The sequence below is a fragment of the Astatotilapia calliptera genome, chromosome 18 (genome assembly GCF_900246225.1).
Source record: "Astatotilapia calliptera chromosome 18, fAstCal1.2, whole genome shotgun sequence".
Lineage (NCBI taxonomy): Eukaryota > Metazoa > Chordata > Actinopteri > Cichliformes > Cichlidae > Astatotilapia > Astatotilapia calliptera.
In genome coordinates, this window is record NC_039319.1 from 14,324,128 (window position 1) to 14,341,618 (window position 17,491).

The following is a 17,491-nucleotide window of genomic DNA, read 5'->3' on the forward strand; positions in this document are numbered from 1 at the left end:
AATATTTTAAATCTCACATTTTTGTGAAAGGCAACTGTGAAATTTCTCCCGGGTAGCTCCACCATATTTAAAGTCACCGCCAACAGCTTGACAATAAAGACAAAAAATCTACCTGTTTGTACATAATGCACATGTGAGGAGCGACTACACTGACCAATCAGAAAATCTGTGAAAACATATTAAGGGTGAGTGTGTGTGTGTGTTCTGGGGTGAAAACAACTCGTTATTGTAACTACAAAAGAATTGGAAAAAAGCGAGGGAAATGTAGGAGAAGTCTGTGACATTATTACTCACCAAGGCCAGGCGGGCTTTCAGGACATGGTGGCAGTGGTTTGGGAGACGGTGTCTGAGTGTTCTCCGGCTGCACACTTGGCACCAGCTGCTCGCCTGTGGCCAGGTAGCTGGCTAATGTGGCGTTGGGCCTGGAGAGGTTGTAATAGTAATAATGATGTCCGCTCCCTGCCCCACTAACATTGCTCCTGGATCCGTTGCGGCCATTGTTAAAGCGACTGAAGAGGTCGAAGCGCTGCGAGTACACATCGAAGTACAGGATCATCATGATGAGGAAATGGAGCAGGCAGAGCAGCAGCACGCCTTTACAGATGCGCTCCAGAGTCCGGCCCAACATCAGCCGGGTCATGGCAGAGGAAGACGACTGTCCTGCGGCGGCCAGCCACGACAACGCTGACGTGGCCAGGTTAGGGGCATGCGCTCATCCCGACGGACATGTGGGTAAAATCAGGCTACTGTTAGATCTCTGATTAGGTTATTTCATACTCAACGATCTGACTTCAGCAGGGGTCATGGGATTACTGATGAGAATGGGCAAGGTACACCATCACCTACGCCTGCTTTTCCCAAAATGTGATCAGCCAGCTTGTTTCTGGCGTGTCCTGAGATTCCCTGCATGACAAAAAGTACTAAATGCTATAGTTTCTATTTATCACAGCACTCCTCGAGCCTGGTGAAAAGCATGGATAGATCAATTTAAACTACAAAATAAGGTGGCTTTGTGAACATACTCATATGAAAATGTGGTAAAGGGTTTAGTTGGCCATCATCAAAGTATCAAACTATGGCTGATGCCAGAATTAAAAGGCAGTCCACTTCAGTAGCTAGTGCTGCAAAGCTCTAAATATGTGCCGATACCAGAGATGGCTCAGATGTTCATCGTTGTAAAGAAGAAAAGTGTAAAGCGTCAGCTGACATGTCTGTTGGGTCGATCTCTTCTCACATGTCTGCTCACGGGTCCATCAGACTTTGTTGGATGGTGAACACGGTCCTCTTTAGTCTCGCAGCGTTAAATGTGGAAAGCCTCAGCGACCTGGAAGATAGAAGTTAGATAAGAAAGAAATACTTTAGGATGAAGCCAAATCATCTTAAGTTCATTTTAATTACACTAATAAATCTTTTTTCATTAAAATAATGGCTTTGTGCTGTTAAATAACATTAATATTTTGGCTTCTTATTTAAACAGGAACAGGTGAAGTGTTATTAATTGAAGCTGTGCATTTCGACTCCGTGCAGTGACTTTTTGTACCATTTGCTGCATAAAATCAAACTGGGCATCATCGATCTTCCGCTGGCATTTTCAGTATTCTGTGACCTTGTTCGTATTCGAAATGCCTGGTTTAATAGCAGTGAAATAAATTTAGGAGTTCTCTCTCATCAGAGAAAGAAGTACACATGGGGATTTGGCAAAAACAGAATCAACAATAAAAGCATCTACAGGCGCAAACAAACACCAAGCCTTGACTGGGGCGGTTCAGCCAAATTGACATGCCAAGTCAATTTTCCAGTCAAGTGATTTAAAAAGCATTTATGATAGAATGAGAAGGCAAGTGGGAATACACAATGCAATGAACATGTGAGCAAAAGGAGAGAGGGAGAGAGAGAGGGAGCACTTAGAGCATTCCCACAGGCCAATCATACTGAAGGTTTATAGCTTTTCCAATCAATGAGAGAAAAGGAGGAGATGAGGTTGAAGATGATGATAAAAACCCTGAAAGGCACGAGACTTTCTGATGAAAAGAAAAAGAATTAAAGGGAAAGACAGAGGCGGTAATAGATATCTGTATATGAATGCTGGTATTCTGAATGAACGTCAGCTCATAGTTTCTCTACAGGTTAAAAAGACAGACACACTAGACAATCAGAGGAGGTTTTGCATACCCGGAAAAATTATTCTTGTCCTAACAACTCTGTCTTCAAATACAAGCGAAAGCAAGACCATCTTTAAGTGAAGACGTCACTTAAAGAAACGGGAGAGTTTTATCTTTTTAATTATCCATCCGGTGGGCCCGTTTTACAAGTGCTCTTTAAATGACTGTAACTATGTTAGCATCTGTGCTAAAGACAAAAAGGTTTTGTAAAGAAGAGAAGAGAAGCATTACTGTAGCACAAAGCATTCACAGCATACTGCTGTCTGGACACAGAAACAAAGCTCCAATTAGAGTTTACCATGTGCACTTCACATTACCAACTCCTCAACCATTTTCAGAGCCAAAATTACAAAATAAGTCCAGGTGACCATATATGTCAGTTTTTAAAATCCAATCCAACATAACATATACAGTGACTGGTAGTTCTCTTGGCAAAAATGCCTTGTTGATACAAGGGTTCAGAGAGAATGGCAAGACTGCTTTGAGCTGATAGGAAGCAAAGAATAACTCAAATAATTGTTACAACCGTGCAGGAGAACATCTCTGAACACACAACACATCAAACATTAAAGCACATGGGCTTTTTGCACTGGCAATAGGGAGTCCAAACCAGTACTAGTGTTCCTAATAAAGTTTCCAGTAAGTTTCCAGCAAGTCTAGAAACCTGTTTAAAACTTACATGTGGTATTAAAACAGGTCATTACTTACTCAGATGCATATTGGTTTAAATCAGAACTTAAATCAGGCAATTTCATTCAAGGTGATTAACTTGTCACTGAAATATCATGAAATGATTCTAATAAAAAATGACCACAGTGATTTCCAAAGGCACAAGATGGCTTTTGGAAATTCTCTTTCAGCTGAACAAAAACTCAGCGGCATTTACTTAACATTGAATAATAATAAAAAAAACATCTAAAGTTCTCAGTTTGCAAATGAGTTGTCATTTTTTACAAGCAAAACTAACTGAATTATTAATTATCAGCATATCTGACTGAGTTTCTCTTGATTGAGCAACTAATCCTTTCAAGTCTAATGAGGCTTTCAGACAGGAAATGACAAAGGCACTGCTGTGCTCTGAAAGCCATTATTTCCAATGGCTTGCACTAAGCAGAGCACAGTGCAGCACTCAGTAATTTGTACAGTCAAACTTCAGCTGAGGTTGGTGTTATGTATGAACCAAGAATTATTGTGTGCTATGCAAGCCATCGCCAGTAGGGGGCACCACGCCCAGTTATGTGTGTATGTTACTTCTGTGTGATCCCAATAAAGAAGAAGTCAACTTGTAAACAAACTGTTGTATGTGCAGTCTGACTCGGCATAATCCTTAATAGTGTATTGACACTACAGTGGAAATATAACAGTTGGAGCACTTCACGCTGTGACAAATGCACACATGGCTAGTAAAAAATCCATGCGGCGGCAGGCAGGGAAGGCAGAATGGTTTCTCTGAATGATGTGACTTGTGTATAAAGACCTTAAGAGGAAAACCCTTTCCTGGAAAAAGGCTTCAATCCAAAAAAGACATGCCAGGTGTGCACTCCAAAATGTTTAGGTTTCCCTAAACAGTACTTTGGTGACATCCATCCATCCATTCACTTCCGCTTATCCTTTTCAGGGTCGCGGGGGGCGCTGGAGCCTATCCCAGCTGTCATAGGGCGAGAGGCGGGGTACACCCTGGACAGGTCGCCAGTCTGTCGCAAGGCTAACACACAGGGACAAACAACCATTCGCACTCACATTCATACCTAGTGACAATTTGGGTTATCCAATTAACCTATCCCCACAAGCTGCATGTCTTTGGACGGTGGGAGGAAGCCGGAGTACCCGGAGGGAACCCACGCAGACACGGGGAGAACATGCAAACTCCACACAGAAAGACCCCGGCCTGATGGTGGAATTGAACTCAGGACCTTCTTGCTGTGCGGCAACAGTGCTAACCACCGTGCTGCCCACTTTGGTGACATGTAAAAAAAAAACAACTTTTTTTTTTTTACATAAGTACAGATTAAAATGTTACATTAAATGGAATCAAATGGAATATAATTGATTGGGAAGCTAATACCAAGTATATTTTACTGATTAAATATTTGGATAAATAAGCTTGATCTGATATATTTCAGTAACATTTTACTCAAATTATTGGTTCATGTTTACGAGGGCCAAGAATCATTTTAAGTGAGTATTTTAGCAGTTAGGTAGCTGTATGCTATTAACTCCTCCCCACAGTTCCATAGGATATTTAAAGCTTTTGAATTAAACCCCACTATGTTTTAAAAACTATACCTAACTTGTTTTGTCCTTTGTGCCCCCTTAAATGGTCGGCTGAATTCAGCAGTAGGAATTTATTGCATCCTGAGACTGGCTTTAAAACAGGACCTAATTTTGTTGAGTTTTATGTTTGTATTCTTTTGAATTCTACTGTTTTCTCTTTCTATAAAATGGAAGAAAAAGAAAGATCTCTAACTTTCTACAAGAAAAACTTTTACTGCCAGAAAAATAACATTTTCAAATAATGACCTGTCCAACTGACAAAGTTTCCAGCCTTTGGGTACGATGCTGTACCATCTGCTTTACTCTGCGTTCTGATGCTGACTTTTGAGGCAAAATGTAATAAATTTAAACACATGTTGGGTGACTGAGCTGATGGTCGTGGCCTGTCCAAAAAGCTGGCTGCCTTTTGTCTGTGGGCAGCAGTGTTAAAACTGCCAAGACCGAGCCTCGAGGGTGCGTGTTTGAATGATGTGTCTGCGAATGTGTGAGTGTGCGCAACCTGCCAGTTAATGAGATGGATTTCTGCTGACCGAAGGACCCGGACACTGCATGTCAGTCACATGCTTGTGCGAGCCAGGATTTATTTCCCAGTCGTGCTGCTCTTCAGTGGCTAAACAGGCCGACACGTAATGTATCGGGGTAAATTTTTCAAACGTGCAGTCAGGCAGTCAGACAGATAATCAGTCAGACAGACTGAAGAGTTTTTGCCCCATTTTCTGCTTCAGCTGCAGAGCTCAGGGACAAAAAGGTTGCCACTGGCGTCGAGCGGGTATTAAAGTGTTTGAGAGTCAAGTGTAGCGCTACTGAAAATCATCAGCAGCAAAACAAAAGAAATAAATCGGGAGACAGGACTGAGATTTAGTTTTCCCACGGACGACCGGCTGCACAGCATTTATCAAAGATCAATGTAGATAGCGTAAACATCACTGCTTTTGCTCTCTTGTGGGGTACAAAACAAAGTCCATGGGTGCTAAATCCATCTAGACATCGGCTTATTTATTTGCTAACATTTCGCTCAACTGACTTTTCTTTAAAGAAGTATAAGTTTGTTTTGAAAAAGGTCAGCAGAGCGAAACAAAAGAGGAAATGTGTGTCTTTCAGCCTCTTTTTAGCGCTTGTCTCTCCCGCTCAGCCCTTTATTATCTATCTCTCTCTCTGGGAGCAGAGATTGTATAGATGGCAGACAAAGTGCTCACCTTCAATTTAATATGTAAATGTAAACTAGGGAGGAATACGATGACCAGGAATTAATTAATTACATCTCTAAAGCTCATAAATCTCAGAGTATGGAGATGCAAGAGGCAGAGAGAGAAGAGACAGATAAAGGTAGAGACATAGATCTTTTATGTAGTTTGTGTAGCTTATTCAAGGATCCCTGAAACTCCCTTTTTAACAGCAGCAATAAATTTCATAACAGTCCCTGATCATATCACGTCTGCCAAGGAACCCACAGAGAACTGCTGTTAAAATATGTGAAGTAGAATATAACTGCTTGTTTCCATCTCTGTTAAGTTTCAAGGCTGAGAAAGATACTGCAGATGAGAAGGAGGGGAATATGAAGATCACTAAATCTACTATAATGAAATCAAAGAGGGGATGGGCCACAGACAGTCAAAGAGATTGGAAATGAAAACAATGATTAGGACAGGTGAGTTTTTATTACAGTTTGTCTCTTACTGGAGATTAGCAGGTTCACTAATCTCTATGTGAAGCTGCAGAAAGTACAACTCACTGTTAAATGGGTTGTGGATTAATTATGATACTGCAACTCTGAAAGAGGGTGTAGCTACAGTAAGCTTGTTGGATTAAGAGATGCGTTCAACAAAAGCGAACTTCCAACACCTCCACTGTGATGTTGCTAAAATGTTTGTAGAGGGAAAACTTTTCACATTGTGCCTGGATGTTAGTACCAAAAGTTGTCTCTGGATCATAAAGCAAATACATTCCTGACTCGAGAACTTTTTTTTTTATTCCAAAAACAACACAATATCCACTCACTGGTGTAACTACAGGCTAAATCATGTGCACTAGGTATGGGATTTAAATGCTTCCTCCAACAGTCCAAAGACATGCTTGTTAGGTTAATTAGTAATTCTAAATAGGCAGTCACTGTGAATGTGAGTGCGAATGATTGTCTCTCTGTGTTACACGTATGATAACCTGGCAACCTGTTTGGGTTGTAACGTATCTCAGCTAATGTCAGTTATCTGCAAGTGTGAATTGTACAAGTGATTAAGAAAATAAATGGATGGACGGGTGGATGGATGGATAAGTACCAATGATAATAACATCTTGTAATGTACTGTACAACTAAATGATTATAATTGGAGTAAGTGGTCAGGTGGTAGTTATTTAAATAAAGCAAGTACAACTTAAGTGCTCTCTTTCTTTGAACACCCTCTTTGGCTGGTGCTTAAAAGATAAGTGAATAAACAACAGCTGGAAGACACTGCTGCGACAGGAGGTGGAGCAGGTCATCTACTAAGTGAAAGGTTGGTGATTCAATCATTGGCTGGTCAAGTTTGAACCCTCGTATTATTCCTAATTTCATAAGAAGCCTCTCTGAACTTTGAACGTTGTCACTTAAAATGGATTAATGGACGTACATACAGAGCACTGGTACAACGCTACCCTTTTAACACTATGCCTCACCAGATATCAGCTCCAACAACCTTTAATACTTTTCAGCAAACTTTATGCAGTTCCAAATTAGATCTCATTGCTAAAAAAAGCCAAATGTGTGTTGTTTTACAACACTAAATTAAATTCTTTGAATTTTCCATCTATCACGAATCTTCATTGTTTGAAGATTGATTTGATATCAGAATATAAAGACCTCAGAATTCTTGTTTCACCTGGGTGGTAACACTTTATTGTGCATTTTATAAACTGTATTTTGAAAAGCCCTGTCAGCAACAGTAACAGAAGCCATTTCCAAACGGCCTATTCATAACAGAAATTGAATTCTATGTTATGGTATCAATCAGTAGAGCCGTATACTACAACTACTAAGGGACAATAAAGCAGAACTTGCTTTTCATTAGATATACAGTATACGCAGCCAATCAGACTACTACCTTCCTTCAGCTTATGTTATATATACATATACTGACACAATGTTAGATGCTTGTGTTATACATGTCCACAATTTCAAATAACAAGGGCAGCGTAGGCACAAATACACTAGAATGTTCAGTTTCACACAGGATCTCTTTTTGTTTTCGACCTGTATGATTTGGGGAGCCAGGATTGAGATTCTGTTTTCTTCTGGGTTGTGCAGCATTTATCAAAGATCAATGTAAATATTGTACACATGAGTGCTTTTTCTCTTATGCGGGGTACAAAATAAAGTTCATGGATGCTAAATCATTTAGACGTCAGCATATTTGCTTGCTACGTTTCTCTCAACTGACCTTTCTTTAAAGAAGTACCTGAGTAATATGATCATCTCAGGCAGATGAGCAGTAGCCCCACCTTCCATTCCAACCTTAAGTTTGTGAGGAGCAGTGAATCAGAAGAAACCTGACTCAAAGAAAGTATTCACGAAAAAGCCTGATGTAAATTAATTATCATAAGTCTGGTTTTACTTGGCCTATCCACACAGTTTAAAATGGGTAAATAATTTGAAGCTGACATTTTAGCGCTGGCACTTCCGTGGACACATATGGAAGTAGAAGCATACAAGCATGTATATGCATATGTGAAACTCAGTGGTGGGTAGTCATTTAAAAACAAAAACTATACTATAAACTATATATATAGTTTTCATTTATGAATTATATGCTCAGCTGTTACTCTTTTCACATGCAGCACTGAAATTTACATCTCAATAATACTGTAGAGCTTAGCTATTGCACTTTTGAGCCTGCCATTGCAAGAGACCTATTCATGTACACATTTATAGCCCAGTGCAATGCCTACAATAGAATAGAATAGAATAGCCCTTTAGTGTCATTGTACATGTACAACGAAATTATGAGTGGAACATGAATGTAAGATTAACTAGAGAAATAGAGTAAATATACATGAATCAGGGATTGTAGTAGTCAAGCCATTAAGTTGTAATATATCAGACACCTGTCTATTGTAGTAAAGAGAGAGATGAGTGTGAAAGCAAAACTGTTGATTAACTGGTCAATCTAAGTTCCTCGCTCATCTATGGGCTTCAGCTCTGGGAAGTGACCAAAAAAAATGAGACTGCAGACAGAAACAGTGGGTGTCGAAAGATAGGGCGAGGAGCTAGGAGGGGTTCAGAGTAGTGTCGTTATTCCTTCACATCGAAAGGACCCAATTGGCATGGGCATCTGACTAGGATGCGTTCTAGGTGAGGTGTTTCAGGCATATCCAACTAGGAGGAGATGCTGGCACAAACCAACTTGCTGGGGAAAGCGTGTCTCTGAGGGAGGTGTGGGCAGGTCTGCTTAGACTATCGCCCAGCGACACGGATGAGCAGAAGAAAATGTATGGATGGGTACGAGACGAGGTTAAAACCTTCTGTGTGGCTACACTAACGTTGGCAGCCTTTAAAGAAATTTCAAGATACTAGACTTCTTTAATTTTCCGGTTCTGTCACATTAACGTAATGGATTCCTCTTTCAAATGTTGCACACTCACTACACACACATATCAAAAAGCACATTTAGATGAAGTGCCAACTAAAGCTAGCAGAATGTCGACAACATCTGTATCTTAAAATTTTAATTGGCTGCCAGACGGGTGGCAAGACTGGTAATTTGTGAGGGTACATAATTCATCAAGTAGAGGCCAAGCATATGCTGGAAGGAGAGATGGTCTCTGACTGAACAGGGGGCTTTTAATGCGAAGAGATCACTCGAAACAAAACATCACATCACTGTCGCACAGTTTCAGATGAATGTCTTTATCCGAACATTGAGAGCCACAACAAACCACCAATTCAAAATTTGGAGGAAAGAGCTGCTTTTTATTCTCCGCCGTTAACCACTGGTCACCTCCGATGGGAAATTTGTGGTTTGAATTTAGACTCAGTTACACCATATTCAGAAACGAAGGTTCAAAAGTAAGTGTATAGGGAATCTAAAATGTGATGATTTTCCAAACTTAGTCCCATCAGTCCAGAGCAGGGTTTAGATTTGATAAATGTCAGTTTGAGTGGTTTGAGTGTAAATGAGAGGATATCTAAATTCTTCCTTTGACTCACACGATAGTTTGTCTGTTCCTTTTAGCAGATTGTCTTCACTGTGCCATGCCGCTTCATATCTCTTTCAAACTAAGCATCCCGACAGTTATTCCAGAATGCAGTCATGCATTTTACCCGAGTGCTCTCACAGCACGAGGCCATGTGTGCAAGAGTGAGCAGTTAACACGACTTATTTTCTAACTACGTTTTGCACGTCAGTGTCAGGTGTAAGTGTAGGTTACCAAAAGTTAACAAAACTTCAAATTTTCTGTGACATGTTAACAAATGAGCATCAAAATCCATTGTTTAAAATATTTATGAAATAAAACTAAAGAGTCAATGTTGATAAAAGAAGATAAAAAAAAGCATAGCACAACACCCCATCATAAAAAAGGACTATTTAAACACACCACTGTGATTCGTTTTTTTACTAGTACAACCCGATTGTGGTGATTTTATATAATTTACCACAACATGATGTTTGTATAATCATAATAAAAACCCCTGGGTGTTCTCTTCTTCATACACATGCAACCGCTGTTGTCACTGCAACAACTTCTACCTGTTCTCTCAGTCTTCCTCACACCTCTAATTGCTTCAAGCTGTGTTCCTACCAGATGTGTTTCAGAGGTGCAGCAGTAACACACAATCCAACATGGAATTGCCTTCACTGTTAGATAACGTGGAAAAAAAAACGATTTTAATTTGTTTTCAACGCTGAGCTACAGCGACAGTCATACTTGAGGGTACCTCAGGATGGAAATAAGTTCAAATTGCTAAAACATATGGAAGTTTCAAGAAGCATAGAAGGATGGCCAGTGAAACAGGGTAAGTAAAAGCTGTCCACCAGGGGCAGATAAAGTACTGAGCTACCCATTATTTCTTGATGTTTTGCTTTCAAGGAGAGAGACTTGCAATTTTTTGTAGTGCAAAAGTGGTAACTCTTCAGGCTTTCAAAAGGTCCTTCAAAACTGAAAACAAAATATAATAATAAATTGTTCTTCTCCACATCCTGTACTTCTGTCCATTTGCCATAACTGAGCTGAACATATCAAGTAAATTAAGAATATGAGATCGTATTGTATACACTCGTGGATCTTCCCGTCAGTGCAATCACCATTGATCATTTCTAACAGGGTTTAATGCAACAGAGAGCTTTTTCACCACTACACACATCCATAAAGACATTTACAGTTTGTACTAGAAAACCTATTGATATAATGCATGACCCACCTCCTCACCCCATCATAAATACTTTACTTTTAAACCTAGAACCAGTTCTTTACCCTAAAACAAAAACAAAGTACTGTACAGCCCAAAAGATCCTCACTCCCAATATTTAAAGGTTCACACTGGTTCTTACAAAGACAGACATACAAGCGGATACACACACGTCCAGGATCATGAGTCTCCAGCTCTTTAGCAGATGTTCTCAGACTGCACTGAGAACATCTGCTAAAGCCTCAGGCTGTATGCCTTGTTTAGTTTATTTTATATACTCATCTTAACCAACTGATGAGGCAGACAACAGATAGAGAACTGACATTTTTGTCACATGCAAAGATTTTCTTTGTCATCAAAGTGGCTATAATAATTATTTTTGTTATAATAAAACATCACTACTTATTTAGAATTCTGTATTTTCTGTAGTCATAATAGGCAAATGAAGCAGTCGCAAATCAGACACTTTCCAAATACTTCATGGTGGATAAAAATTTCATGATAACTTTCTGCATTCACATTTTCATCAATTTTGACAAGATCTCCGACACCACTGTCTGAAGGGCCCAAAGCCCAAACTCATGACCGAGCCTCCACCATGCTTTATAGATGGCTGTAGACGCTCGCTCTTGTACCTCTCTCCTGACGTCCTCTGTATATATTGATGATGATTTCAAGCAAAAATAACCCATCTGGTTTCATTATTCCATTTGATCTGTTGACTCTGATTTTCAGTCCAGTTTTTATGTAATTTGGCATTGCTTGGCCCTTACTCCTGGTTTCCCTTCCTTACGAATGACTTCCTGACAGCCACCGTTCAACTGAGACCATTTCTGATGAGGCTTTAGTGAACAGTAGATGGACCAACTTTCACTCTTCACTGTTCATCGACTGCAGATAGTTTGTTGGGACACACAATGCTAAGATGTACCAATAATTACTTTTGGTATTTTCTGCCATTTTTAAAGAAATAGGAGAAAAATTGTAACAGGCTGCTAGTAACAAAGTGCCTAAAGATACTAATTAAAATGGGCTGTTTGGTAAGATGTATGTTATGTGTAGACACAACACTGATTCATCCCTAGAGTTAGGTGCCTTTTATATGCATGAATAATTCAAAAGGTCAGTGTGAAGTGGCTTCAAATTTGAAAAAAACAAAACAAACTACAACAAAAACAAAACATTTTAAACATGATAAAAAAGTCTGGCTCCTGCAATACAAATATAAAGATGAGGGGTGTCATGGAGAGTTTTGCACAGTACTGTAAACCATCTGAAACCCAAAATATAACTGAAGAGAAACAGTTCTTCCACATCCTGTACTTCTGTCCATTTGCCGTAATTGAGCTGAATATATCAAATAAATTAAGGATATGAGATCGTATTGTATACACGCCTTGATCTTCCCGTCAGTGCAACCACCATTGATCATTTCTAACAGGGTTTAATGCAAAAAAGAATAAGACTTTCTTTTCCCAGCAGTGAGCTTTTTCACCACTACACACATCCATAAAGACATTTACAGTTTCTACTAGAAAACCAATTGATATAATGCATGACCCACCTTCTCACCCCATCATAAATACTTTACTTTTAAACCTAAAACTAAGTATTAACCTTAAAATACACACTCCCAATATTTGCAGTTCACACTGGTCCTCACAAAGACATACACACGCAGACATATAAGTACATACACACTCGCTCCCAGCATCATGAGTCTCCAGCTCTTTAGCAGATGTTCTCAGCGCAGCCCTCAGGCTGTATGCCTTGTTTAGTTTAGTTTATATACTCATCTTAACCAACTGATGAGGCAGACAACAGATAGAGGACTCTCACTGTTGCCTCATAAAAACATTTTCTTTGTTATTAAAGAGGTTTTTGTTATTTTTTTAATTATCTGTTCAATTCAGTCTTATTTATATAGCGCCAAGTCATAGCAACAATCCAAACTGGGAGCTGGTTGGACAGAAGAGGGGCCTGGAAGCTGACGGCTCTGCCTCCCATCCTACTTTTAAACAATCTACGAATCACTAATAATCCTGTAGTTTGAGAGATAAGTGCTCTATTGCAGTGATACAGTACTCTGAGGGCTTTAGCATAAGATGGGGACTTATTATTCAAGGTCTTGTATTTGATGAGAAGGATTTTAAATTTGATTCTGGATTTAACGCGGAGCCAATGAAGAGAAGCCAATATAGAAGACATATGCTCTCTTTCTCTAGTCCCTGCCTGTAATCTTGCACTAGAATTTTAGATCAACTATAAACTTTTCAGGACGTTTTTAGGACATCCTGATATTAACAAATTACAATAGTCCAGCCTAGAAGTAAGAAATGCATGAACGAGTTTTTCTGCAGAACAGGACGCTTCTAATTTTAGAGATACTGTGCAAATGGAAAAAAGCAGTCCTACATATTTGTTTAATATGCATATTGAAAGACTGGTCCAAAACAACTGCAAGATTCCTCACTGTGTTACTGGAGGCCTAGGTAATGCCATCTAGAGCGAGCATCTGGTTACATAACACATTTCTAAGATTTTGAGGGCCGAGTACAATAACCTCCGTTTCATCTGAATTTAGAAGGAGAAAATTAGAGGTCATGTCTGTGAGACAGCCCTACACTTTAAATAACTGATGTGTGTTATCTGGACAGATAAAGTTTGGTATCATCTGCATAGCAGTGAAATTGTATGCTATGTCTTCTAATGACACTGGCTAAGGGAGGCATGTACAATATCCACAGAAGTGGTACTAACACAGAACCCTGTGGAACTCCATAACTATCCTTAGTGTGTAAAGAGGACTCTCCATTTACATGAACAAAGAACATTGGAGATTGGCCTTTAATTAGCTAACACAGCTGGGGCAAGTGATGGCTTATTAAGTAACGATTTAACTACTTTCAGCTTGAAGGCCTCATCGGTACATGGCTGATTTTAAAAATTTATTTGTGAAGATATTCATAAAGTCATGAATCAAATGAAAACCAAGCCAGGAAAAAGCAACTTCCTGCTTAGAACCAGGAGATTTGGGCGTTGTTTTTCACAGACACCAATACAGTATATCAGGTTACTTGGTACTCATAGGACAAGGCTAGGTTTTTGCACTGTTTTTAGACCGAAGTTGTAAACTTAGTTAACTGATCTCGAATCTTAACATCCGGCATTTCCTCTAATAACAACTTTAAAGTCATCGTTTTCCAGGCCATAACTTCACTGTTCTGGTTTTCCCCACTGCACCCACACTTCTCACATTTTCAACTGCAGAAGCCTGCTTTTTTAAGTGTTTTTAATAAAACCACTGTGGACTACCTGCTTATCACAAAAGCTGGCAAACTGGCAAACATTATTAACTAATGCCCAAGGTGTTTTACTGAGCTAGGCAGAGCACAAAAAGAGCTAGAGCTCATTCATCAGATTACCTGAAAATGCTCCAGAAAGTGGGTGAATAAGAAACCATTTACTAACAAATTCACCATGTCATCCAAAATATGTAATTATTGACCTCACAGTTTGCTTCTGCTGCCCCCAAGTGGTCATAAAAACGCGGGGCTGTTATATTTCTTCATATATTGACTACGACTCAAAACAAAGATGCTCAAAGGTAAATAAGCGTAAGTTTAAGTGTGACGTTTGAGTGTGAAGGCAGGATGAAGGCTGGATGAAGATCACAGTCTGAGCATCTCTCTCTCTTTTCCTCTTCCACCCTCCATCGCTTCTGCCTCTTGAGCCTCCAGCCTCTTGAGTTTTAACCTACAAGTCAGCCCTCTCAGTCTTATCAAAAATTAATTAGCCATGCTGCACTTGATAGTATAGAGCCTCAGAGGTCTCTCGTGGCACCAACACATCTTGCTGTAGGCAAGTTCATCTCCCACAAACTAACCAGCACACACTGAGACAGACAGAAGTTATCTATGGCTTGGCACAAGCAGCCTGTAGAGTGTGAGTCTCATGTATTAGGAAAAGAAGCTAAATCTTTCATTCACACCACACAAAAAGAGGTCACTTAGAGGTGCATATCTGACGAAATTACAGATTTGGAATCCAGTCAGAGGTATTGCACCACATCTAAAGTCAACCAAAAAGGCTTTTTCAAACCTATAAATCAATTTTCAAAGAAAACCACAGAGTATCTGTGTCTTTGCTGAAAATTTGATCCCCATGATGAAATCTGAAACCAGTGAATGATATAATAAAAACGGAGAGAGAGGGGGGAAGGGGAGATGGTGGAAATAGAGCGACAGAGAACACACTGTCATTGTGAAGGATCTAGGTCACGTCCCTAAGAAGCAGGGTATGATGGCAACAATACAACATACTGCACAGGAGTTAAGAAAATAGCTTGCCGCAATATTTTAACATAGTCTGATCATGAAATACGCGCACAACAATAACCCCCAAAAAACTGAACTTAAGGTAAAATATTTCAGAGATCTAAAGACCTGACTTCCACTTTCTTCCTTTATCATTAAGGGAAGTCAAAGAAAAGAAAGAAAGAAAACATTCTTGACTTCAAGAAACACAAAACCCCATAATCCCCTGTAACACTAACATGTTTTACATTCTTTTTTGTAAGGATTAACACACAAATCGTAATAGTCTGTAAGCTTTAGAGATCCTGTCAGGAATATTTTAATTTATTTATTATTTCACTTATTCTGAGCCTGGCGAGCTGTTTCCACCTTTGTGCTAACCAACCTTTTAAAATAAAGTCATACTTTATGTTTTCCAGATGTGGTAAATTACTTTGTTGCAGCAGTTTAAAAAAAAAAAACACTGGCTGTACACCTGCATATTTAAAATGCAAATACTGTATTAAGATTATGGCAGACTAATGTGCTCATAAAAATACATACTCAGATATAAGATTGTGAGAATAATAGAATTTCAAAGTCAATACCAATACCCAGAGAAGTACCTGAAACCTGATTTTAAATATCATAATAAAAATGAACAAAAAATCTGATCTTTTTAAAATAAAGATAGGAAAATACCAAAATAACATTAAGAGCAACACCAATGTTACATTGTGTGATGATCACACAGTAACTATAAAGTATATGTGACATATTTTAAGATGCTGTTCGAAAGTGCAAAAAAACAAAAACAAAAAACAAAAGAAGAGAAGAGAAGAGGGTTTTGGGGGATTTTTGTTTTAATTTTTTAAATTTTGTATTTCAATGCTGGTTGTTAAGGTAGGCTGCTGCTGTTTCTAGTTCTAGTAGCTGACAGAACCATAATCCAGCCTCAATCTGGGACCTTATGAGAAACTTTCTTCAAAACAAATAATTGTATCCTTCTGTTAAATGAGACTAACCCCCACATTGTTGTTTTATCATTAACATTAGCCACTATCTTAATAACAACATGGTATCAAAACATTATGCTGCGTCTTAAGGATTAGTATCAAGTTTGAAATTCTATTATGGTGACAACCCGACTGCAGACATGAGACAACTAAAACGAGGAGTGGTACCGTTCAACTTCTCACTTCAGTTCAGCCTTTTTGTGTATGGTTCTGTCCATTTCAAACCCTCTCAAGCTGATTTTTGAGCATCGTTAGTGAAAAAACCGACATGTGCACACGTTAAAGGTCACTTTCAGTTTTATCAAAGGATCAAGTAGCCAGTCAAACCCAGTTTGTCTGAGAGCACGTAAGCTCAGTGACTGAGCTTCAACCTCACTGTCACGATGGGAAAGGACAAAGCATCATGGGTGAATCAGCCACTCCACGTCAACACAGCAATGACCTTTCGGTGTTCATCAGCAAAGTTCATTCAGTTTAAGTTCACAGAGTTCATCTCACATACTGCGTCCCTCATGAGTGACATAACAAAAAGAAAACAATCTAAAGGTAGGCGAATCTAAAGTGAATCATAAGTGGAAAAATACATCCACAATCAGCGCGTCATTAACTTCTTCATCAACATAGTAACATTACTCCTGAAAAAAACACAAACAAATGACCAAAATAATGATAATAATACACTTTTCTTATACTTTTTGTTAATTTTCTAAAAAAACAAGAGGTGAAATTACAATGTTATTACACATCAGGCATCATCTTTTCTATTCTCAGGAAGCCTGTTATTTGACATGTAGCAGATTAAATAGTCAAAGATGTAACTACAGGAAAATCATAATCATCAATTCACAAGTATACTGCTAACCCTGAAGTAAAGTGCTGCAACTACTCAGCCGTTAATTAAATCAAGTCATTCACAAAATGAAAACACTGTGTCTGTATGTTTATGATCTTTTCATTGAAACTGTGTTTTTAATAGAAAATAAAAGGTAAAGAGAATATTTCTCTGCCTGCAGCAGAACAATGTCACATGAGAACTCTACAGTTGACCCACCTTATGGTTGTGATAACTCCAGGCTCAAATGTGACTTACATTATTAATGCACAAGCTGTCATACAATCACGAAGTTCTCCTGCCTGAAGGTAGGACTGACAATAGTGTCTAGCCTGAGCTAGGTTTATAAAGACAGTTCTTCATGACTTATACAGTGTTGTGTGTCACTTTGACAGATGTTTATTGTTGCAAATATGTAGGCCTCTATTTTTACCTGCGATTACGAAACACACTACGAAAGGCGAGGAGTGAAGTTTTAGAGCTTCGAGAGAGTGACCGAGATTAAGGGTCGGCAATCTACTGGGTGTTTTTCT

At 39.0% G+C, this 17,491-nt stretch overlaps 1 protein-coding gene across 1 annotated transcript in view; it reads right to left on the reverse strand.

The window, feature by feature from the left end:
• The window catches only part of b4galt2 (UDP-Gal:betaGlcNAc beta 1,4- galactosyltransferase, polypeptide 2), a 239,572-nt gene that overhangs the window by 210,644 nt on the left and 11,437 nt on the right, over positions 1–17,491 (reverse strand). Inside the window, exon 2 of the mRNA XM_026148727.1 lies at positions 295–1,324. Coding sequence (XP_026004512.1) covers positions 295–640 — 346 coding nt within the window. The 5' untranslated portion in view covers positions 641–1,324. The remainder of the gene's footprint in view (positions 1–294; positions 1,325–17,491) is intronic.